Source organism: Podarcis pityusensis (assembly GCF_964106645.2).
Source record: "Podarcis pityusensis genome assembly, chromosome: 6".
NCBI classification, from domain to species: domain Eukaryota; kingdom Metazoa; phylum Chordata; class Lepidosauria; order Squamata; family Lacertidae; genus Podarcis; species Podarcis pityusensis.
This window is the reverse complement of record NC_138030.1, coordinates 61179485-61205483: the sequence shown is the minus strand read 5'-3', so window position 1 is coordinate 61205483 and position 25999 is coordinate 61179485. Positions and strand designations below refer to the sequence as shown.

General features: G+C 39.8%; 1 protein-coding gene across 3 annotated transcripts; it reads right to left on the bottom strand.

Moving 5' to 3' along the window:
• Positions 1–64: 64 nt before the first annotated feature.
• Positions 65–25916, bottom strand: ATG4C (autophagy related 4C cysteine peptidase). 3 transcript variants are annotated; one of them, XM_081011847.1, is made up of 12 exons: positions 25745–25915; positions 25045–25109; positions 22066–22196; positions 19888–19971; positions 18513–18746; positions 17204–17534; positions 14752–14822; positions 12564–12700; positions 10794–10872; positions 10004–10080; positions 6188–6307; positions 65–2673 (listed from the first exon to the last, which is right to left on the bottom strand). In XM_081011847.1, the coding sequence occupies exons 3-12, from the start codon at positions 22139–22141 to the stop codon at positions 2503–2505; spliced, it is 1380 nt and encodes a 459-aa protein (XP_080867973.1). In that variant the 5' UTR covers positions 22142–22196; positions 25045–25109; positions 25745–25915; the 3' UTR covers positions 65–2502. The 3 variants fall into 3 exon arrangements, with proteins under 3 accessions (XP_080867973.1, XP_080867972.1, XP_080867974.1); XM_081011846.1 differs by lacking the exon at positions 25045–25109 and having other exon boundaries at positions 25745–25914; XM_081011848.1 differs by lacking the exons at positions 65–2673; positions 6188–6307; positions 25045–25109 and adding an exon at positions 6327–7437 and having other exon boundaries at positions 25745–25916.
• Between the last annotated feature and the right edge of the window lie 83 nt (positions 25917–25999).

Here is a 25999-nt window from a genome sequence, read left to right as displayed (position 1 = left end):
ACTAAAGGTATAAAGGGAATAACAGTAGTTTAGAAGCACAGAAGAAGGCAGAAATGCACAAATGGTCTTTTGTACTGTTTAGTGAAAAATATACAACTGTATATACAGATATACTACAATTAATACACTACCATTATTGTCATGTACCAATAAAAAGTTTGTGCATTAGATTTGCTTACCACTTACTAGAGTGTAAGCCACACTTAACACATTGGAACTTACTTCCACAAAAGATTGCACTTCATGACTTCCCAAACATTTTGCCACTGAATGAGCCATCATTCGACTTGCAAGTTCCCCATTTAGCTGCATTGGGCACAGTTCAAACAAGTTTTGTGCTTTGTCTATAAATTGTCCTTTTTGTCATCCTTGTAAAAAGGAGGTACAGGGAGCTTATTATTCAGACAAGACAACTGTAGCAGAATGTTGGGTTACAACAAACAGAACCAATAGCCAGGCCATTTTACATAGCTTGTTTCTTTAGAAAGCAGGAAAAAAATCATCCCAGGAATAACGATACATTTTTAAAATGAAGGCATGAGCATTTAATATTTTCACATTTAATAAAGCAACAGTTTTCTTCCCCATCTTATTTGTGTGCACTTAAAATATGCTGCGCTGAAATTAAGCCTGCTGTTAGAGATTTACATGCTAAGTGACTGGTACTTCTAACTGTACATCAGTGGCTAGAGGTATCACAAACCAGATCATCACCCCCTTGCGTGTCTGCTGTTAACTTCTCACCTTGCAGTTATATGCTTTGATTTACAAGCTACAGTGTTAATATTGTAAGCATCCAAATTGTATTTGGAGACAGGAAACAAAACACACAGCACCCGTGTAATAACTGTTTGTGTCTACTGTGATTGGTTGCAGATTATTATTGGTAACGTACCTTTTCAAATTGTGAGAGAAGCCAATACTGTATTAGCTCTTCTTATTAAGATTCCACTATGATCTTAATGACTAGCCATTATAAGGTAATATTGCTAAGCAGTACCTTAATGCACTTACATAGCTCAGCTTTCACAATTGCATCCATATTACTGGTTGTGTTTTTTAAAAATAGATGCACATTTGAGCAAGATGCACACTGGAAGTGGCACTTCATGATTATGTTATTAAACATTATGGGAGTTCAGACAGAGTAACACTAATATTTTTATTTGCTGACTCTTTATCCACATTCATCTTAAATTAAGACAACATCCTAAATACTTGTTCTCAATGGATTTGAATCCATACTGCAAACTCGCCATATAAGTTACCTCACATGCCCGGCTGCCTTTTAGTGGGTTGAATGAAGTTCATCACAGATACTCTGAATCAGGGATCCCAAAAAATATGTGGCGTCAATGTCAAAAAACTGATTTGAATAGGGAATATTTAGATTACACTGCAAACCATAAAGAGAAAGTAACTCTGGCACATAATCTTCAATATTGTACCATATTTGAAGTGAAACAATGATTTATTCCTTTACTAGTGCATCATTTCATTATTCATCAACTATCTAAGAAAATCTAAGAAAATAATAAATTTACAAAGAGTGTTTTTTTTTAAAAAAAAAACACGTTGGCAAAATCTGAAACCTGAAGAACACAACACATGTATTTTCAAAGGGAAATTGTTATCTTACTGTTCTCTGGAACTGCCACAGCAGGTAAGACTATGGGATGGCGAGCTTGGTGGACAAATCCAAACGTCTAGAGAATACGTCAGCTGCTGAGGCCAGGCCAACAATGCCTTTACAGATGTTGGTGTTGCTTTCAGGGCAAGAAGGTATGCCAAGACTTCACACGCACCAAAACTACTGCTTCCCATCAAGCACAAAGCAAACTGATAAACCACACCTAGATGTACACCTAGGAGCATACATCTGCTTCAGGTAGGGCCACCTCTTGCACCACTGTGGGTTCGCTATGAGAAGAAGGGCTGTCCAAACGATAGTTAAAATATCCCAACTTGATGCCACTTCATACAGGAGATGGGATTTGGGGGGGTGGGGTGGGACTTGCTTCACCCTTCTGCTTCTCCCTCAGGCAATTCAGACAGGTAAAGTACAGTACATATTAACCCATGTGTGAATCTTCAGCACCTAGAATTCACTGGTAGGAGGTGCAATGGCTTCACTTGAGCCACAGCTAGAAACTCGGCTCTGACTCCCCTGCCCTGAGAAATGTTAAGACTAACTATGCAAAGCTTCTTTGTTGTGGTGCCTAGAGTGTGGAATTCCCTTCCAAGAGGGGTTTTTTGTTCTTCCCCCCACCTCCCCAACTTTTTGGGATTTAGAAAACGCATTGGTGGAACTGATCATCAGTAGCAGACCTGGATAATTGTATTGCTTTATTTCTATCTTTCTGTGAATTGATGCTTTCAGTTAAGCTGGCTGGCTGTTTTATCTGTTGTTTTTAATATTAAATGTTAAGCCACATTATTGATCCTGACAGGTGGAAAGATGGGGCATAAATATTTCAAATGAATAAATACAATAAAATGTCCTCACAGCAAGACAAAGTCCTCAGTACTAAAACATTTCAACTTTTTGTTTTCATCCTCAGAGAAAAGGGTTCTCTCTTCCAGGACTGGACTCATCAGAAAATCATAGTCTCTAGAATGCCCATTTACAAAGGTAAACAAAGGGTAATTCTCCTTAGATGAGGATTTCAGGATCTACAATTAAACACAGGATCAGAGGAAAACATTGATTAGAAGACAAAAAACATTGCACTGCTCTTATTCCAACTATGTGTACATTGTCAACTGAGCATTCATTTTTAACACCAAGCAGAAAACACTGCACAAAGGGCATGCAAATCATCCCAAATAAATATTTTTCACGTCTGTGGCACACCTCCCAATGCCACATCTCCCCATCAGAGATGTGTGTGCACTAGATCTGTACCTAGAACACCCATTTATTTGCATGGTAGAATTACACCCAAAGCGAAACAAATGATAAACAAATCATACCCAGTCAGCTCTCTCATATAACATCTAAAACCTAGCAAGTTCAAAGCCAAGCTTCACACCAGCTCTTTGAACTGCTATAATTTTAATCAGTTAAATTACATATATGGTTACAGCACCATATTAAAAAGCCACATTAGTCTACAGATTAATCTACATGAGGGAGTGGTCAAATCAGAAATTCAAAAATAGTTCTAATTGCACATTTAATCCAAAACAATTTTTAAAAATCTTTAAGCAGAATGAGGTATTAAACAACAACAGTCAGGAGCGGGAAAATCATGCTTGCAGTAAAATCAAATTCCACATTTTTTTACTGTGCTCTGCTGTTTTATCCCAGTTTAATTACATTAAACTGTTCTATCCCAGTTTAATTACATCCTTCTGATAGTATTGTGAAAGAGAAGGGCAAGGAGAACCACGACATGAGCAGAGGTGAGCAGAGGAGAGACGGAAAAAGGAGGCTCATGTGAAAGGGGAACATTTTAGGAAGGTGGTACAGGGCAACAGATCTCAAGGGACAAGATAATTGGATACAACCTTTTATCATTTGGCTGTTGGATCAATTCAGCCCACATCAGTAACAGAAGTTCACGGTATTCTGATGGCTGTTTGGTAGCCTGTGAAATTAGCTGGCAGGCCTTCCCCTCCTAATTGACAGGTGTCTTACAACATGACAGCCACCACCACGACTAAGTAAAAGCCGCTCCCCACTTACTCAGTGTCTGATGAGTTTCTTCCCATTATAGATGAAAATATATGTGTTCACACACACACACACACACACACACACACACAATTTTGCAAGGACGATATACATTAGTCTAGTGGCTTCATGCTAAATTTGTATGGAGGACACTAGATATAATAAACCACGATTCCCTAAATACTGACTGTTAAGGGAATGTAAGGAAACTCAGACCACAGAACTGTGGAAATGATTGCACTAATTTTTTACCCTTCTTAATCTTTGACACTCAAGACCTACAAAATCGAAATGTGATACGGGAGCTGTGAAGGGCATTGATAGGCTGAAATCCATTTACCCAATGAAAGCCCTTCTTGGTCTGCTTTTTCAGCTATCTTCAGAAATTGCCTATATATTTCTGAATTCACATTAAGCCATGAGCTAGAAACTTGCTTGAGATAGAAAAAAAGATTGTTATCAAATTTCACACCAAATTATCAGATTCTCACAAAATGAAATGGTGTACGCATGTACATGAAAAAAATACACAGCCATGACCATTTCAAAGGAGATGAAAGACTTTTAAAATATCTGGTTCTGTACCACTGCTTGAACAATTCCCCACTTAGGAAGACAACCACACAGAACTAGTATACCTCCCTGCTGATACAGGGGCTGGCTTCTAAGGTATGTAGTGCTTTCTTTTCAAAAGAATGATTTGGGAATTATTCCTGTAGAAGCATACACATGAAAAATGATGCAATGTAATCGGAATCAAAATGATGTTGATTCCCAAGAAAAGTAATTTTGATTGAGGCAGACTTCTGTACAGAGAATTCTAATCTCCAGAATTGTTAAGAAGCAGTGCAATGTATTTAGTGGCTACAAATGTGAGCTATGAGCCAAGAAGTCTAGTTCAAATGCATTTTCTGTCATGGACACTATAGCCTTGGACAAACCACTCTCTAAGCCTTCCCCACTCCAGAATGCCTCTTTACTTTCTAGGATTATTAAATCTGCGGCATATTCTCTCTCTCTCTTTATGAAGGATGTGAGCAAAGCTTGGGCCTCCAACATCTATGAATTGTTAAGAAGGTAGATTCAATTATCAAGCAAAATAAAGAAACAAAAATGGCCAGAAGCAAATTATGGCTTACTATGAATGAGCAGTGTGCTGCTGCCTGCTGGTCAATCGTGCCTGCTCCATCCTGCCAGGATCTCCAGGAGAAACAAACCACAAAGCTTGGCTTAGCATTACATGCAAACTGAGCAGTCTGCACCAGCATGTCATTCATTCATTCATGACAAGCCATGGTTTATTTCTGACCATGGCTCACTGCTAGATGCAAACAAGGCCAACGAGTCAATATGACATGGGTTCTTCCTAGATCCTTCCTTTTTATTTTTTTACTTTCACACTTCCACTCCACAATACCTAGCAGCTTTAACAGTGCAAATCAGTCCAATGGGACTTGCACAATATGCATAGGACTGCACCCTAAGTGCTGTAAGAGTGGTACTAGGAAAGCCTTCTCCTATGCCATCTTTCAGACAAGAATTTGTTAAACCACCATAGTTTTAAATGTCTATCGTACTTTTGAGCAAGGCAACTATTTATGTCAGCTTGATGAAAACAAACAGATGAGTAGATGGGAGTGAGCACGAACAATTAAGAGAAAGTGGCGTGTGTTACTGTGCAAATATAGTGGCTGTTCCCTTTTTATGTGTTAAATGTAACAATTTTATTTTCTTTTTCTTACTTTATACCAGATGTAATAAACAACCCTGTGTTTGCTTGTATCTCGGATGTGCTTACTTTCACAGTAAATTTAAAATGGTGCTAACACATAGTAATAATATTTTAACTGTAAATGTAACAAACATACTTACACTAACAAATAATAATGCACAATTTAGTTTGATTTAATATTTCCATTTAAAGTCATCCCCAAGGAATTGCCTTTTAAAAGATTCTTTTTGTGTAGAAGATCATTCAGTGTCTGAAGCTTTCCGCATAAATATTTTCGTTTAAATGCTGCCACCTAGTGGGACAACCTTATACTTGGTCTTGATATAATTGAGAAGGGGGAAATTATCTCAGAGTTAATTTAACTTCTACAATACACATAGGCATGCGTTGCAAGATCATTTACCCCATGTAATTCAGTTAAGTTGGTCAGTGATCCCCACCCCCCAAAAAAACTGCCTTTTAAGATGCAGATTATTTTTAAGAAAGGCTATTTTCTCTGGTGATAGGCATATCTGCTGAAAATACTCTTGTGTAAGTAGTTACTGAATCATCTACTTAAGATATTTCTTTATCTAGACTTTACAATTCAATTGTGCTGATGTAATGGGATCACAAAAGATTGCTGGTGGGCTTATATATTTGTCTTTGCCAGTACATATCAGTGGCTCAAGCCTTGATAATATATCTTGAAGAGTAATATTTAAGATGTTCCAAAATAAAATAATATAAAAGTAAAGGACGACAAGGTAAAGTATCAGTTTCATCATGTGGATGCTTACCTTAGTTATTTCTTCAGAGGCCCTTTCAAAGGCTTGCACATTTGGACAATATAACCCTATAGTGCAGCTAGGATCCATTTTTTTGAAAGACATCTTCTTTGGAGAAGGGCAGTGGAATGACTGTAATTATAAGTGGATGAAAGATTTTAAAAATGCTTTAAAAGCACAAGAGAAAATGATTGATATAAGATACAATTACTCGCCCTGTTTCCGAATGATTCATAAAACATTTCCATGAAACTGACTGAGTTTTACCAGTTCAATTAACAAAAAGCACTTTTACATGGTAAAAATGAGAGCTGCTAAAGTCAACTAAATGTTTTAAAAAATCCAAAATTTCCCATTTTTTCCAAGTAAAATAATAAACCTATCATCTCCAACTGCAATGTGGAAAAACATGGGTGCTGCAAGAAAAGAAATTTGGCATAATTTGCAGGTATTTTAAGACAGTGTTGTTTCTTCCTTATTTTTGGCACTTCTAAAGTAACAAGCATGCTTTTCTCTGCACATTTGAATCTGCAAAATGCAAGTCATGAAGGATATTAAGTGACTGTTTCCAGGGGAGGAACTTTATAAAAAGAGAAGTTGACCATTTCATGACCCAACTGACTTTTTCAGGCAAGCACACAGGCTTTGCCTGCAAATAACCACAGGATCAGTCTCTTGCATTGCCAAGGAAGACTGGGAAAGAAAACTTTCTGAAAACCTAGAGACCTACTGCCAGCATCTACCAGCAATAACAATTCCCTGATAGCTGCTCTTGTCTCCCTACTGTTTTACAGAAATTTGCAAGGGCTTAGAAGAACTGGATGAAATCATTTTTCATTATACCTCCTTTCCACTGATGTATCTTTTCCATTGCAATGCACTTTTTATTAGTGAGATTCCAATATAATAGATCTACTTTTCTTAAACACAGAGAAAAGTAACCCAGTAGAACATTTTATCCACTTTAGAAAAATAATTCTCATTTTTGAAATTCAGCGATACAATACATTAACCTGAAGTTTCCCAACAGACACACACACAAAAGGGGATAGCTCAGCAGCACTGGAAAAGCAGTGCAGCATATCCAGAGTTTTATCTCAATGCTTAGAAAATACACTCTACATGCATAGAACAGCGGTCAGGCTGTTCCAAACAAATAGATTCTGTAGGTTGACTGCAGACTGGATTGATTTTCAACTTAGCCTGGACAGTTTATCAATTCTGAAAACATATGATATGGAGAAATCTAGCAGAACTGTTACCTACAATAAGAAAGCAATTTCTGTTAGTTTTTGACACCCCTAGACAAGGACAGATTATTATTACATTCACTCAACATTAAGGTCTGATCCACAATTCAGTTGTTAAAAGAGTGCTTCTTGCAATGTGAGACCACCCAAATCGGCATGTTCTTGTTATGCCACATATGTTCAGGTAGCCATTTTACCTCGGACATCAGGAAGAATCAGACACTGTTGTTATAAAAAAATGATTATTGAGGAACTGAGCAAACAGATATTACTTTAATAAGAAATCGTTTCCATAAACTATAGACAACTATAATACACAGACATCTCTCTATTCCTTTCTCTCTCGACCTGCTGTAACCTAACTTCTCGTTCCTTAACTTCTCATCTAGGACTGCTACCTGCTAAAAGCCTTTTAACAATACTACAATGGATATGTATGTGCAAATCTATTTTATTCACTACTAATATTACTATTTTAGGGACGCGGGTGGCGCTGTGGGTAAAACCTCAGTGCCTAGGACTTGCCGATCGCATGGTCGGCGGTTCGAATCCCTGCGGCGGGGTGAGCTCCTGTCGTTCGGTCCCAGCTCCTGCCCACCTAGCAGTTCAAAAGCACCCTTAAGTGCAAGTAGATAAATAGGTACCACTTTATAGCAGGAAGATAAACGGCGTTTCCGTGTGCTGCTCTGGTGCCGGTTCGCCAGAGCAGCTTCGTCACACTGGCCACGTGACCCGGAAGTGTCTGCGGACAGCGCTGGCTCCCGGCCTCTAGAGTGAGATAAGCGCACAACCCTAGAGTCTGTCAAGACTGGCCCGTACGGGCAGGGGTACCTAATATTACTATTTTATTCACTACTAATTCACTACTAATCTGAGGATTACACACAAGCTAAAAAGTATTTGCACAATTTAATCCAGATGGAAAAATGCCTGAGCCTGAGCGGCAGCCGCTAAACTGTGCAGAATTAATGTAAACAGCTCAAGTGGGGTGAGAGAAAAGGCCCTTTTGAGTAGATGAGCTGCGCAGACTATAGGAGTGACTAGGATCTTCATCAGTGCTAGCTCAAAAGCTCTGATTCACACTGCAGCCAGTATTTTTTAAACACAAAATGGGTGGGGCTGCTGTGCCCTGTCTGTTTATGAGTTGTTCAAGCAGATTTCAAGTTTACCCCCTTGACAGAGGTCTGGAAACTTGCTTTAAAAAAATATGAAGAGGAGAACCTACTGCCCAACAGATGTTGTTGGACTACATTTCCCATCAACTCTAACCAAGCTGGCTGATGGAAACTGTGGAGTTCAAGTTATCTGGATGGCCACAGGTTCAGCACTCCTGTGCTCCTGAGACCTGGGTTCCTGGGACGCAGACTAGCTGTAAATTGGGCCAGCTGCTGCTAGTAGCAAGTAGTGAAGCAAATTTTTTTGGGGGGGGTGCTTCTTTCTTTGTGCATCATGGTCCATGTTCAGCCTTTGTCATGGGAAAGGTAAAAGTCTGGAGAAAAAGCAGATAGCACAGTGGGGTGCTACACACCTTCATTGTGGGATGCTGCCTTCCGTTGCATTCAAGTATCATAGGTTTGCATTGCAAGTCAACTTGGGTCAAGTAAAAATAAAAAAAATCCTTCCAGTAGCACCTTTAAGACCAACTAAGTTAGTTCTTGGTATGAGCTTTCGTGTGCAAGCACACTTCTTCAGATACAGTATCTGAAGAAGTGTGCTTGCACACGAAAGCTCATACCAAGAACTAACTTAGTTGGTCTTAAAGGTGCTACTGGAAGGATTTTTTTTATTTTGACTATGGCAGACCAACACGGCTACCTATCTGTAACTGGGTCAAGTAAAGGCATTCATAATCTCAGAACAATTTCCATCTACATGCTTTCAGCTCCGTAAACAGTCCCAGGGGCATAGCAGAGGCACTGCACTCCCCGATGTTTTGTGTGTGGCCGCCATCTAAATCACAGGAACTTGGGAAACTGTCGGGCCACTGGTCCATACATTTCAGTATTGTCTGCACTGACTGGCAGAGACTCGTCAAGATTCCGGGAAGGGAACATTCCCAGCCCTACCTGGAGATCCCAATGGTTGAATCTGGGACCTTCTGCATGCCAAGCAGATTCTTTGCCACAGAGATACAGCCCTTCCCCTAGTTCCAAGCCTGGGAAAGTCATGGGAACCCCCCCCCCCACACACGTGCAGCATCTAGTCTGAGCATAGAGCTGTTAATGTATGAACCACACACACAACTGAGAGAACTCTCCTTCCCAAAGCAGTGAAGCTGGACACTCAGCACTTGAAATTCCTGTAAGTGGGAGGGGAGTAACAAGGAGTGAGGTTATGCTACTCCCGTTGCAAAAGCACCAAAACTAGACTTTGGTTGTCTCAAAGCAAAAATCTGACACGCAGAGGTTATGTATTCCACTGTATACAAAACATCAGCAATGAATTTGGCTTGGTTCGTTTTTTAGTTTATTTCTTTTTGTGATTCTATGTGAAAGAAAGAAAGAAAGAGAAACGATCTAAGTAATTAGTGTTTGGTTCATATATGAAGCAAACAGTGCTGGCTCTTTATCCATCCTACCTCGAGGGGGAAATCCTTTACGCTGACATCTACAAAAGACTGGCAGTAATGAGGATCCATGTAAATCAAACTGTCATCTACAAGGACAAAACAAAAGACAAGTAATTCAAAAAACACCTTATTATTACACTGCTTACAATCCAATTTCTATGCAGAACCATGGGGGGAAAGACACCCCCAGCAAGTAACTGCCTGCCAGGCTGATATTCATTGACTGAAGCGTAGGTTTTTGCAGGACAGATTAACTTTTGCATAATCAAATATGCTTGTAGAAGCAGAATTTTGATAAAGTGATGAGACTGTCATTTAATTTTTGGAGATAAAATTACTTTTACAAACACACAATTATATTCCAGGAGTTTGCATATGAAAAATGCATTGTACTCCCTCATCATGACAGGAAGAACATATTTGCTTGTCATTTGGTCATCAACCTGTACCATTTAAACTACTAAAGGGTAAATATATAACCAAGATCTGCCAGGTAGTAAGCAGTGAAAGGCTCAGAGAGTTTGATGAAACAAATAAATTATGCCTTGTTTGTGCAACAAAGAAAATTAAATGTACATTTTACAGAATCCAATTACCATATAGGGCAAATGACAAATGACTGGACTTTGGTGAGTCTGATTAATAAAGTACTCATTTTGCTATTTTAATCATTCCACTTCCCAGGGGGTTTCTATTAACTCCAAAGCTTGGCGGGTGGGAGGGGGTGGGGAGGAGAGAAGAGAAGAGAAGAGGAGAGGTATACCACACTGAAAAAGACATACCTTATTAAAATACTAACCTTGAAATCCAGCAAAGTAATATGACTGCTTAGGTTTGCCACCAATAATACCAATGCAGTATTCAAGACTCAAAATCCCCTGTCATCACAATAAATAAATGGGGCGGGGGGGGGGGGAGAGGCAGGATTACCACACAGTAGACTTAATTCCATGCTGGCTAATTTTGTTCAGTACAAGCTGCTTACAAGAGGAAAGCAGAGCTGTATCATTTACCTAAGAAAGGCATTCAGAGAAAGTGTGAGGCAGAGGTGAACTGAGCAACCTGTGGGCTGCCTGAATCCCTTGGCCTGGCAGTCCCTGGCATCTCTGGTCACTCCGCCCCTTCCATCTCAGAGTGTTCTGCTGGGAAGCAGACCGCTACAAAAGGGTTGATCTGCTTGGACAGCACTTCCCAAAGGCTTCCTCGCCGCCCCAGGGAGGAAGTGGCCTCCTCCCCCTCTTGGCACAGAGAAAGCACTTTGGGGTTGCAGGAAGCATGGATAAGCCATTCCAGAATAGTAACAACAATGGCGAAAAGACCTAGGCACTGAGCCACAACGGGGAGGGAAGGAGCAAACAAGCCTGACACTCGGGATGAGTTTGAGACTAAGGAGCATTTGAGAGAGGGATGTTAAGCCTGCTGTGGGATAAAGAATCTAAAGGTCCACATTTCAAAGGACTGCATGCTAATATGCCTGACAAAACCTGTGCAGTTTCCCTGGCGTCTACAACTACTTTGACAAGCAAAATTAAACCCATCCTCTTTTTCATTCAACTGATGCTATTCATTGTGTGTCCATGTACATATGGAGCATGACACTTGTCCTTCCAGACATTGACAAGAAAGCAAATGAGAAGGAAATCCTAACTTTAAAACCTTCACACTTGGAGCAGGCTAAACAAATAGCTGCCATATTGTCATTTTACTTCATTTAGCACAGCCTCTGAACCCCTGACTAATCAAGTAGACTCTGCTTCTTAAGACTACTTGGCGAAAATAGAAGCAGGGCTGGTCCCCTTTTCTTCCCTTTAGGCACAGCTTCCATTAATTCAGAAGAGTATTTTTACAGGCCCAGGTAAAACATTTCCACGGAGGGAGGACTCGAAGTGTGTAAAATAGGCAAGAGGATAGGACAATTTCCAAACGGAGAGATTACAATGAACCGTCTATAGTACAACAGCCAATATGGGTACAACAGGGTGCAGCAGCAGATGTTATACTACCCAGTGTCTGAACATGCTTATTAATTTTGATATCCGAGTGTTTTACGGAAAAGGAGGGTCACAAGAGCATAGACTGAAGGGACGGCACACTATTGCTGATATTTGAGATAGTCATCTTTAGGGCTTCCATGACAGTCTTAAATTGATTATTAGCACCACTGAGACAGAAAACGGATACTGTTAATGTAAATGCCACTAATCAGCTGCTTAAGTGTGGGGAACAGATGAAGATCCTAGGTAACATTTTAAAATCAAGGATGCATGGGGGTGCTCACTGAATGAACCACCAATACAGGTGAAATCAGATCAGTCTTTATCCTGAATTACTGCATCAGCAAGACAGCCATTTAGGGACTGGAATAGTTATAACTGGTTTAACATTGAATATCCTAGCCCTGCAATTATGTCTGCATACTGAAATTTCAAATTTCTGAAGTCAAACTTTATGATCTACTACCGTAAAAATCATAAATACTTTTAATAGATTGAAGATTTCCATCCTTAACTGTCTTTTTATACCATCTAGTGTTACTTTCTGAAAAGTGACACTGAAACTCCTTTCATACCTTCACAAACTCTAGGTATTCCATGTTGGTTCTTTCTCCTCCCAGCCTCACGGGAATTAATATGATGACAGATTTGGCATCCGATTTTTCAGAATCCGCAAAAGAGCACTGCGTATCGATAACATCGGACTTGTAAACTTGAATGAGGCAACACGAAATGTAAGGGAGATTTTTAAAAACGCGTTTTCAAACACATGCTGAATAAACCAAACAAAGCCAAATACACACTGAATAAACCAACCAAAAAACAAGGTATCTGCTGATTCTAAGGGGGACAGGAGGGAACTGGCACTGTTTGGCCCTCCTCATGGATTCTGGTGTTCTCCCACTGAGGGCCAGAAACACAAGTGTGTGAGTGTGCATGCCTAAGGGCAGAAACCAGAGATGCCACAAACCCTGCGCTGCACGAAGCCCAACTGCTGTAACATGAACTGATGGGACTGGTGCTTCTTGGCTCACTAGTCATGAATAGGTTTCCACTGCTGTGTCAATATAGCGTGAAATCCACCCACGCGCTGCACCAAGAGATCTTGGAGTCCAACTGAAAACAGCACTTTGCTGATTTACAGCATATCTATTCAGTAGTGTGTTGCATTGAATTCATCAGGGTTCACTCCCAGGCAAATAGGGTTAGGCTCGCCATCTCTCCCTCCTAGGCCACACCGATGCAGATATGTCAATGCAAGGGATTTCCAGAGGGCTCTGCTAGTCTGCTGGAGCATAAACAGCAATTTGTCTTGTGGCAGCTTCAAGACAACCACACTGTATTATGGCATAGTCATGAAACCTGATGCCGTAATTAAATCTGCAAGAACTTTTGCTAAGAAAGCAAGCAGTTGAGCCTAGGCAAACCATAGGCATACCTGGTTTGGACATGTCCCACAGACCTTCTAGCTGCTGCTAACATTGTCCTGTTCCAGGGGGTGGAAGGTGCATGGAAGAGAGGGCTATTCAAGGCTACTAGCCAGGATGACTATGCTCTTGCCTCCAGAGCTGGAGGTAGCAACGCTTCTGAATACCAGTTGCTGGAAACCATGGGAGGAAAGAGTGTTGCCCTTGTGCTCCGTTCCACGCCCTGGCTTCTCACAGGCATCTAGTTGGCCACTGTGAGAACAGGATGCTGGACCAGATGGGCCACTGGCCTGATCCAGAGGGCTATTCTCATGCTCTTACAGCCTGGGTATATCACAGCTTTGGGGCAATCACTCACAGCAGCATCTCTACCAGAAGCCTAGCGTTACGCATCTCCCTCTGGGACTTCAGCAAAAGCATTAGTATCCAACCTCGCCTGGAAGCAGCACATACATAATCAGAGCATTTATGCTGCTTTCGTCCAATAAGGAAACTGCGATTGTGTTTGCTTTATTGCCTGCCTGATATATTTGAGTATTCAATGCAAAGTGAAAACATTCATTATTACTCCAGGGCAGAAGGAAATTAATTTTTTGCATTGATCTAATAGCACAGGAGAGAGAAGATGGCTTTCTTAAACTATACTTTTAATTACTCGGAAATTTTTTTTCCGTAGAGAAAAAGAATTAATATATCACTTAAAATGGTTTGTGCATGTTGGGAAAGAAGAATGAGTCTGAAACACTGAGTCAGTAAGTTCAGAGGACCTGCTCACGGCAGATGTTACAGAAGTGCACAATCCTCTGGTCGTATTAGAAAAGAAAAGGCTTCCATATTTCAGCATTAGAAAATGTTACTCAAACAAACATTTAAGAGTCGGTGCAGCAACACTGATCCCCAGGAATTCAGTAATTTTCAGTATATTGCACCAACAATATACAATAACACCGCAGAGTGAAACAACAAGAAGCTTTTTGCCCCATGGAGCTTACAATCTAACCCAAATGCTTAATATTAACCTTATTTATATATGAAGTTTTGCAATGTGTAACTTTGTTTGTAAAGCTTTTGATCCAGGAGAATGTCAGTGGGGTTTTGTTTGCATTGTGGGACCTCCCCACCCAAGAAAAAAAAATCTGGTTAAGAATAAGTAGGTTCTCTGGAATGTTGAGACAGGAAGCTATCATGAGGAGTACAAATTGAAATGTTCCTATCCATTTGCAAAATGGATCAAACTCTATGTTTGGATCAAACTCTTATGTTTTTAGCATCACAAAGAAATGTAAGATTTAACGCTAGCATTGGTCAAGAATACTGCACAATATACCCCCCTTACCTGTACAATCTTGAGCAACGTAGACAGTTATTCCTTGTAACTCAGGGTCTTTTGACTCTTCAACAGCTTTTCTAAATACAAACAGGCTTACTTTAGGTTCACAATGCACAGAATTAAGGTGCAGAATCATAACCATAGAGTTGGAAGCAATCCAAAGGATCATCTAGTCCAACCCCCTTCAGTGAAATAATTTCAACACACGGTCCCTCATCCAATTTGAAACCCCACCGGACCCTGTTTAGCTTTGCAAATGTGCCGACAGTTTTATTAGGACACAATCCTCAAATCACCTACTCTGGAGAAATAGACTAGGCAGGAGCGCTGAAAAACACAGCCTTAATCTGCCACAGAGATGAACTACAAGTGTAATTCGCAGACTGCAAAATGTGGCAAGCAAGGAAAACAAAAGCAATTTAAAAACAAGCATCATAAGACAATGCCAGTCTGTTTTTCATTATGCTTACTTCCAATTAGCAGATAGCTAATTCACCAAGTTGAAACTGTTTTAGTATACAGTGGTACCTCAGGTTAAGTACTTAATTCATTCCGGAGGTCCGTACTTAACCTGAAACTGTTCTTAACCTGAAGCACCACTTTAGCTTAATGGGGCCTCCTGCTGCCGCTGTGCCGCCGCTGCACGATTTCTGTTCTCAACCTGAAGCAAAGTTCTTAACCCGAGGTACTATTTTGGGGTTAGAGGAGTCTGTAACCTGAAGTGTATGTAACCTGAAGCGTATGTAACCCAAGGTACCACTGTAGCTTGCTTTACTAAAGAAGAAATGCTGAAAAATCTGAGTTAGGGAAACTGCACACATCTTTGTTGAAATGCGTGAAGAAAGCCAATTGCCCACTATAATGTGCCAACATGTTACAAACCTGTTATGATACAGAGTACACACAGTGGAAATCTGCCATCAGTCATAACCAACCACATATACATGTGGAAAATAGATTTGGGAGCATGTTATGGGACACAAAGACATAATGGGTTGTCCCCCCACAGGATCTGGCCGAGGGTTTCTGCTGGTGAAAGAGGGCAAAGGCTTTTCTTCACCCTTGATCCTGATTTTCCCCTTGTCCCCGAATCTTCCACCATCACATCCCATACTGTTCCGGAGGGTCCATCAACCCTCTGCAAAAGCTTTTCCAGGAGTACAAGGACTGTACATCATTACTAGACTGGATCCAACCCAATCTGTATATATAATCATTGTATGACCTTAGCTCCAAAGTTAAATGCACAAACCTGTTTACCCAGAAGTAAGGCCCACCAGTTTCAGTAGGAAATACTCCCGTGCAAGTATGTATACTGTTATTGCCCCCAAAGGTTAGCTACTCATGGCCTCAGAGCATTCTGAAGAACAATCAGCTCCAAGTTGTATGAGGGATCCAAGTGGGTGGGGAAGGGGTGTACTATGAATAGATAAGGTGGCCATGCAATGGATAAATTTCTGGTGGTATTGGTTTACAGAAAATATTCAAGTTGAACATGAAAACCTTAGAAGCTTCCTTTTTGAAAAGCGTAACGTGAAATTCTAGGAAAATATTAGTAAGTTTTCCGTGTCAATTCCAATTATTTATCTCTGCAAATTCAACTGGATACATAAATAACCTTCACCTCTCAAGACACTGCATTATTTCCCAGTAGTCTCATTCAAGGTGAATATTCTTGCTATACAAGCAGCACATGACTCCTGCATCTATATAAATGTAAAAATTTACATCTGCACTTTGGCCTCTTGTGCTTAGAAAGTTTAATGATTCAATTTATGACCATATTGGGACCCACCTAGAACATAAGACTATAAAAATACAAAATCAATGGTGTCCAAAAAAATGGCACATAAAGGCACCCTGTACTGAGAAATCTGACTTTCAGCTTTTTTCTTTTTTTCAATCTAGGCTGAATGTCACAGACCCTTTACTTTTACTATTATGTAATTATAATATTAATAGTCCCATACACTTACAATTTCAAAAGAATTTGATGTGTGCAAAGAAATGCTGAAAACATCAATTTTAAACTCTGACAGTTCATTACACTATCAGTACATTACAGCCCCCAGGTTACAGTATTAAAAAAAAGAAGTAGTAGTCTATAATGTTATGCATGTTCCAAGGTTAAAAGAGTTGTTGGTTTTTAGAACATTTCATTCAAGATACCCTACGAAAAGTCTAGGTTTGGAACAAATCTTTGTAGTCTAGAATAATCCAACGGAAATGTTTCAGAAATAAAAGAAACTTTGAACAGAGACCATTCTTGAAATATTCACTACTCCTTCCTTTTCTTCTTTCTGGAACACATCCTATGAATTTGAATCACTAATGACAAGGATATATAGCTAAAGCTTTAATTGTTACTTTCTAATTAGCTGACAATCTCAAGACAGTGCTAAAATGAGCTCTCCCTCCATTGGATACATTAGTGAAAGACAATTTAGTTTGTTTTTACCTCAAAAGGTGTGCTACAACAGCTGGCCCATACCAATCTCCAGCTATTTTCCCAGACTTGTTTCCATATTCTGTTAGGCGATGCAAGCCAAAATTTGAAAGTGGAGAATCGCCAAACCACGATATTATTTTTCGATGAAAGTGTTCATCCCTCCTTTCTCTGTTCCCCCAGTTCCCCCCTGGGGCTTGCTTGTGGTGGCTTGACTGGTTCCTGAATTCTTTCTCTCCTGTACGTGATGCTTCGAGGGATGCAGTGAGCTTTTTTACTGTGTGACTTGTCCATGATTCAGAGTCTGAATTTTCAATGACAAATGCATCTGGCCACGTCCAGTCTGTGACAGACACAGCATATAGTTAATGGTTTGCCTGCTAGTAAACAATTTAAAGAATTTTTATTCATTTTAAATTATCTGGTGGAAATTTAAAGACGCTTAAAGTTGTCTGTTCTCTACACTAAACAACAGAGATTTAGCACCAGCCAGACTATCCCAGAGTTTCCGAATAAAAGTACAACAACACTGATTTTATAACAGTTCCACCACAACTTTTCACACAGAACAGGATTAAGGGGCATCGATGAATTAAGAAATGTCATTGAATTACACCAAACTTAACTGCTAACTTTTTCAATTGAATTGTTTTTCATTTTTCCAAGAATTAAACATGGTTTCCAAGAAGTTAGAATAAATTAATTTGTATTTAAAATTATTAAATGTCCTCAAGCAATTTCCTCAAAATGATTTTACAACTAGGTTGTGAAACTCATTGCCACAAGATATTGCCTTAGTGAGATTTAGGAACAGGCTACATCCTCTCAAATGCTAAATAAGAAACAAAAGTCAAGGTATCTTTGGGGTAAAAAACATTAGAAGAGCAACATGTTTTTGGGGAAGAAAACATATACATCCATGCTTGCCAAACACAAGCATTAGAAAGTTGCATCCATTTTGGAAAAGGATTGCATAATTAAGGTTTCTACAGAGTTTCACAACACCCACCAATACATCCCCCACACTGTTCTTTAAAAATCATTCAGAACTACTGAATTTGAAAGGCTAACACTCAGGATAGCTCAGTAGGTAGAACATGAGAATATTAATCTCAGGGCTGTGGGTTTGAGCCCCACGATGGGCAATAAATTCCAGCATTGCAGGAGTTTGGGCTAGAAGACCCTTGTGGTCCCTTCAAACTCTACAATTCTAACACACTTCGTTCTCATAAGCACACATGGCCCAATTCCTTTGGTTATCTATTCCCTCAAATCAAAAACTAAAAGTTAACTGAACAGGACAAAAATCTGGTGAACTTGCCTCTACCAAGAAAGTGAAGAATAAGTCCTTGTGCTAGAAGCATCTGGCCAGTCCTCAGGGTACAGCCCCAGCCACAGTCTGTTGTTAAAGCTGAGCCCTTGATTTGAGGAAATTCTTCTCTGTATGTCAGCCATATTCTGGAAATAAAATCTTTACGGAACTCTTCCACGTTTCTTGAAATCCCTTCATCTGTTATATCATAATTTGACCCATTTGGTGACGTGTCACTTGACTCTATAAGAGAGAGACATAACAAGCTTCTTTAAAAAAAAAAAAAAAGTTTACTAGTACTTGTTTTAACTAAGTGACCAACTGCAAAATCTTGTACAGTTTATCAGAGCTGTGAACAGTACAAAGCCCACTATGAGAAATCTCCACAAAATAATAAAACAAAAATAGTAACTTGAGCTTACAGGTATTTGCCATAGGGAATGAATATACAGCTAGAGCAGGGGTCAGCAAAGTTTACCTCGACTGGGCCGGTTCACTCCAGCGGAGATCCCTCTTTGGACTGGATCACATGCGCGTGGCCGCGATTTCTGGTGTCTGCACCTGCACAGACGCGATTTCCGGCACCGCGCAAGGGAGTCCCTGCGCCACACTGCGCTGGTTTAGCACAGTGCGCGGGGACTCGCCGAGTGGGTGGCTCGGTTTTGGGCGGCTCGTGAGCCGGTTAAATGACCCCCGTGGGCCGCTTGTGGCCCACGGCCCTTGGGTTGCCTACCCCTGAGCTAGAGGCTTCACTCCATAAAAAGTAAAGGTAAAGCCAGTGTCTTCAGGTCAGAATATTTAAAGGAAATGTGGGAGAAAAAATTATATAAAAATCAGAAGGCAAACAGAAACAGTTGCCAGTTTGGATTGGTTTTTGTTATATCATTCTTCCATATTATAGAAACAATTATCCTGCAGAGAACTTTTGCAGAAAGGAAAACCGAAGAAAATACGGTAACTGACATTAAGGCAGGGCTGTAATTGACATATGAGCACAATTGTTGCCTAGACACAAATGAATTGGCACAGGATTTTACAAAGCCCTGTTTGCCCAGTCTGCACATGCTCACAAGCCACTATAAAGAATTTGAGGCCTATGCATGCCTCACGCAACCCTCCAACTGCACTCATCAAGGTCCTTAACAAAGTAGAGAGGATCTGAGAGGTATATGCTGGCTTCACACAGATTGTGTTGGTAGCTGTCTCTACAACTTTGGGTGTATTGGAAGTAAGGGAACAGAGCTTTAATATGTCCTATGAAGATCCTTCACATATGGAATGTAAGACTTTTCCAGCAGCCACTTATTGCAAGTGGGAAACAGTAATATATATGCATCAATGTCCATTTGGACTGAAGAGCAAGTTACATGCTTGCAGCACATACCCTCAGTCTTGAAATGGTAACATTTTCCCAGCAAAAAGACAGGAGAATTTCTGCTAAAGTAAGTTTTTGTTTTCAACACCCAGCCTATAAAGAAGAAGAAAAGCAAAGTAAGACATTTAGAAATGATCTCCAGGCCAACTTTAATGAAGTTCACAGAAAGCAAGGAAGAAAATGAGCAGTCTCAGCTTTTATTAAAAACAAGTTCCTCTGCTTTGTACAACACAAATAGGGTTTAGGTTATTCCTATGTTAAATTTGTTAAATAGTTTATGTTGATGTCTGCACTTTAAAAAAACAACATACATAGAAAGTTTCACTTTCCAAGCAGCAGTAACAACTAGTGGAAACACAGTATTGAGAAATAAATCCAATCTTGTTTGAAACAGGTACTATATAAATGTTTCAAATAAATAAACAAGCATTTACACAAAATTTCTATCCAGCCCATATCATCCCTCTGAAAGGCAACACTCAAAGCAATCAAATACAAAAACATATTCAGTCCTCAACATGGTCGTGGGAACTTGTGGGCAGGGGGTGCTCACCCTGACCCGCTCCTCACATAGAGGAAGGAAAGGCTAAATGAGGTTGAAAAACAGCTAGATTGAAGGCTAAAAGCACATTAAAAATAGGGACCAGAAATCCAGGGCAAACAATAAAAATTAAACAGCAACAGAATTAAAGACTGGTTTGTTTTTTAAAAGTCTTCAAATTGTTATGTCTTTTGAGTTTCTCTTTACTGAGAGCAGAAACCTGACAAAAACCTAGTAGAATCTTTCAAGCTTTCTTTAAGCTTTAATTGTTAGGAACTACAAAACAACAGTTGCTCTTTTGGTTATTTCTGCAGAAAGTTTCATAAATATTTTCTTTTCTCAAGCTATCCTCTTCTTCCCCTTTTTTAGCATCTTCCTCGTGGACTATGATACCAGAATAGATTTGTATCTGTCATGGATATCTGATTACATGGAATTCACAGAATGGGGAAATACACTGATTTATCCCCAGCTATTGCTGACTATGTAAGTGCAAGTGGTTCTTTTAAAAGTGATATAGGAGTAGGTGTCCAAAGAGGTGCAGAAATTTCTGGAAGGAAAAATTTGTCAACTAATGGAGAAGTAACACAGCCACTTTCTTAATCATGGCTATGGCAGTTTCATACGTCATCAACCTCCCAACCTGCAAGATGACAAGTAGCTCTATCTACAGATGCCCTCCAAGGGAAAGGCTGGGTTTCACAAGCTAAATCATCAGCCTTCAGCTGGGACCCATCACCAGGTCATGGCCTGATTTAAGACAGGTCATACTACCACCATACAAATATATGGTAAAAAAAACTAAGAAATTTTTTCCCATGTACATATTTGGGTTGAAAGTAGGTACTGGGTCTGAAAAGGTTGAAGACTACTCAGCTAAACTATGTTTTAACCATACAGTTGAGAATTTAATTAAGGACAAAGCAACAATATTTCATTAGCACTAAACACACCCTAATTGCTATCTCACTGGCTTGTTTCAGACACAGTACTAAACTGTGGTTCATGCATTTCTTCCTCTGACACTCCCACAATTAGATCAAAAGCTCTCTTTTCAATTGATGGCAGTGTAGCCAAACCTGACACTGTGGTTAAACTTTATCTATGGTTTATGAAAACAAGCCAACTTCATAAACCATGGCTTAACCATGAGCCCGGCCTTGCTGGGGAGGGCAGGGTATAAATTATTATTATTATTATTATTATTAATAAAGCTGGCTTGTTTCCATAAACCATAGGTAAAATAGTTTGCTTTGGACATAATGCTAAACAAAGGTTAGCTAAAAATAGAAATGAATGCTTCTGATCTCCTTTTTGCAGTTGCACTGAGAGAGGAGAGATGGGGAGGAAGTTGACAAACCCAAGCCTCATTCACATAATACGAAATGGCTTAGCATTACATCCGAATGAGTCGACTGGGCCTCAGAGTTCAAAAAACGACTCATGCTCTCTCTTGTGCAAATTCCCACTTCCTTCCCTTGTAGTATTAGCTTTGCATCTGCACCAGCACTAACAACAGTTAACATTAACTGGGAACAGCAAACCAGCTTCAGTCATTTGAGACAATGCATAATCCATTTTCAAAGATGAGGTTGCATTCTTCCATTAATTGTTTTAAGCAATGCAATTTATCGCGTTTCACTTACTGTATTTCATATTATGCCATGCAGACATAAACTTTGATTTTATTTTCTCTACTTCATCTGTCCCTGTGGCCTCCATGTTCAGATTCAAGAGGAAAAGCCATCACTGTCTCAAAAGACACTAATCTGTGCTACTGCAAAAGAAAAAGGAATAAACACATCCATGAACACTCAGGGCATAGCTAAGCATGCTTGTGTTATTAGGTGGTTGAACATATTGTGACTAGGAAGAGCAATAAAATCTCAGAAGCCTCCACTTGCAGAGAGAAAAGCAATTGTAACTTCTATGAATAAATAATAAAAACATTTTATTCCAAATATACAACAGTAAAATTATCACCCAACGCTAAATAAAACATAATGTCCTCCAAATGCTCTCTATTTCACAGTAAACTGTCCTGTGTACATAGATTACATTGGTGTACATCTGAGAACACCTAAACACTAATTGGAAGACAGAGAAAAATATTTGAATTGCTGCAAAAGGGACACAGTTTTATATTATGTCTATTCTGTTCAGAAGCAGGACTCTGGGCTCATGAATATTAATGCTCTATTTAAGAGAGTTGGGTTCTATCCCAGTCCAAAATGTATTAAAAGGGAAGAAATCTGGGTTGCAAACAAAAAGAGGAGTATGCTTAAAAATAAATTACCAAAACAAAGTCTCCTGTAATATGTTAGATTATTCTTGCAAAAGAGCTACTTTAAAAATTCACTAGAAAATTTATACATTGCATGGCTTTCAATTATAAAACGAAGAATACAAGTAAAGGTCAGGTGTGTTGGCTCATTAAAAAAAAAATCAAAATCTGTATTAAGGCAATACCTTTAACAGGCTAACCAAAATGTCACCAAATACTGTGCCAAGTCAAGCCATATGTTATTGGATTTTGATGTAAGATTACCATGAAAACATTTAACAAAACTAAACAGGTATTTCAATTACATTATGTATAGTGGCCTTACATTATACATTCTATATCATAATGGGTGATTTAAAAAATATATTTTTAATAATATGTTTTCTGGGTGTACTGTATTGACATTAATGAGAAAGGAAGAAAAACACCAAAGAATGGAGGCAGTGAGAGCTGCCATTCATACATGCTTTCTGTTAGTTGAAAAAGCAGGAAATGAGTTTTAATTATGGAAATCTTACTCCAAATTTATTGGGGAATTGTCTGTAGTGTGCTGTTTAAATAATTTCAATGGCTTGTATATGGTTCACATTGTTTGTTATTATATAATGACCATGATACGTCAGGTTTCTATTTGCTTGTTCACAGACTATATTAATTTATTCCTTTGACTTTGTCTTTTTGCTGCTACTAATGGTATTGCTGTGATATGGATTTTGGATGGATATGGATGGAGGAACTATTGTTGAGTGTTAACCTTCCTTTCTACCTCTGTAAATATTTGCATTGGAAAACAGCTAAGCAAACAAAGCAAGGTTAGCAAAGCAAGAATTTCTTCACAATATGAGTACTTAATTTTGAACAGACATCTCATTACATAAACAATGCTGCATGGAGATACGTGTATCAGCAGTGTAACTTCAGAAAGAAGGGATAAGTTTGCATATGCTCCATCAGATTTTATGTCAGTGTAAATGGCTGAAGAATAGCAGCTTCCGGGGGGCTGATTTCTTTCATTGCCTTTTTAAGATCAAGGGCATTCGTAAAGCTAAAATTTATCTGCAAGTCTGCAGCTCTGAAAGTTTTCTCTGGCTATTTCAGGGATAAAATAAGCCCAAGCACCTATCAAGGGTCACCAATATGGTGCCCTCCAGATGTTAAGAATAATAACAACAACAATTTTATTATTTATACCCCTGTTTTCAGCCCCAAGCATGGCTGATGGTCAGGAATGATGGGATTTTGAATCCAACAACATCTAGAGGGCATTACATTAACTAGCCCTGCCCTAGTTGAATCTCAAAGAACACTATTTTTATTTCTTACGCAACAAGAAGCTATCAATCCAAAGCATTCTTTGAAAACTTCCCATATGGAACATACAAAATATAAATTATTGAGACAACATAGGAAACTGTATTAGAGTTTATTCAATTGCCATACTAATGACAATCAGCAAGATTCTAAATTCATTTGGGTGGTTTTGTGCATAATGTTTCCAACTCTTCAAACAATGTTTTGGAGAATTGGAAACAAGCCTGTAGTGGCTAACGATGGAACGCTTCCCTCTTTTCAGCAAGAAAGTGAAGCAAGAGTTTCCTTAGTGCCTGGGCATCATGTAAGATACAGCAGCCAAACCCGCAACTCCTTGCAGCTCTTTTGAGCTCCAGATTTGAAGCTAGGGAGGGCACAAAAAGACAGTCCTTGACTATGTGCAGGGGCGCAGGGTGAAGTAAGTGACAAGGAAAGGGGAAGGGTCCTTAAAACCACGATTTTGGCTTGGCTACTAGGGCTAGCCAAAAATTGTAAACTTATTTTTATTTAGATACCAGAAAACCCAAAGCTGCTTCCAAGACTGTTTGAAAGTACTGGATCATTTGCAGGCTAAGATCATGGAGAATAAGGAGAAAGCTTAGAGGACAGGGGCTTCCCTTGGGGAATGAATGTGTGTGTTAAGGAGAAATATTGGGGCTAGATGTAGAAGGGAAAGACTCAGGATAAATGCCAGAGAAATAAGTGTGTTTGGTATTGTTTTTATCTATATTTCTACAGATCATGAGAAAAAAAGTACAAAAGGGTGTGCAATGCTGGTCTGATGGGGATGCCTATATTAAGCAGGACAAATTTCTCCTGAGGTAGCTTTAACCAATTTAGATTTTTCTGAAGACAAGAGGTTATTCTCACCTCATACTGCCCTGAGCCATTAGTAAATAAATAAATTGATACCTTTAGCAGCAGATGAAAAAGAGCAGACTGTCCTAAATGGGGTTGGCACACATTCACACAGTTTCTTTTAGACAGCTGTTTAAAAAACCACTAAGTTCACAATCCTGCACCCACATACCTGGAAGTAACACCCACTGAACTCCATGCGACTTCCTCATGTGCCAACATGCACAGGGCTGCAGCCTAAGTATCAATAAGCAACCAAACTGAATGGGATTTTATTACTTATAGGGTGGCATACAAATGTCATACATAACGTAAAGTTGCTTGGGTGGCTTAGAGTAAATAAGTAAAAACAAACGAACGAACAAACCCTGAAATGCTAAGTTCTCTACACAGCTGTAGCCTGAAACGCCTCGTTTCGACAGATGTCAGACCAAAATGGTCATCTGTGGCATCTCAGCGCCCAGATGGAGCCCGGAGGGAGCTCCTTGGCTTGCAGGCGGCACAAAATAAATTTGCGAGCGGAAACCTTATTCAGGGACGTGCCTTTTTTTGCCACGACCCAAGATGTGCCCTTATTGCAAAACCTCCAGATAAAGTACAAAAAGCAGAGGCCGTTATTTCCCAAAATCACTGGGTAATATAGGAAGAGATGACTGTGTATGTTTCTCAACGTCCTATTAAAAAAATCCCCTCCTTCTTCTACAAGACAAGGCTGCTCCCCGTCCGTTCCCAAGCCCCAAAGGATTTCCAGAGGAACCCCCAAGACACATCAGGGTCCCCCTGCCTTGAAATGCTTGTCCGCCCACTGAAAGCGGCCCCGAGGAACCCGAAGTCCTCATTCCCCCAACCCGACCCCAAAAGTTCGCGCTCACCGAGGACGCCGGAGTCACAAGGAGGCGAGAAAGGGGAGGGGGGAGGCCCTCCTGTTTTAAAACTCTTTTTCTTTTTTTTTAAACTTTCCGATCTTCACTACCGACTCGTTTGACCCACTCCGGCTACCATAAGAGCCAGTCGGCGCCGTTACGAACCCCCCAGTGGCGCCGCTTCCGGGACTGAGGAGGAAACCAAATCTGCCTACACGGCAGAGGGTCACCATCGGCGCGAGCGGGGGGCGGGAATTCAAAACT

Bases quoted from the DNA above. Each gene is read 5' to 3' on its own strand.
- ATG4C (XM_081011847.1), bottom strand. From the start codon at position 22,141: ATGGAGGCCACAGGGACAGATGAAGTAGAGAAAATAAAATCAAAGTTT. The intron at 12,701-14,751 runs GTAAGGGGGGTA...GCCTCATTCAAG, and splicing joins CGTTGCTCAAGATTGTACAG to TTTACAAGTCCGATGTTATC. The intron at 10,081-10,793 runs GTTAGTATTTTA...TTGTCCTTGTAG, and splicing joins TTACTTTGCTGGATTTCAAG to ATGACAGTTTGATTTACATG.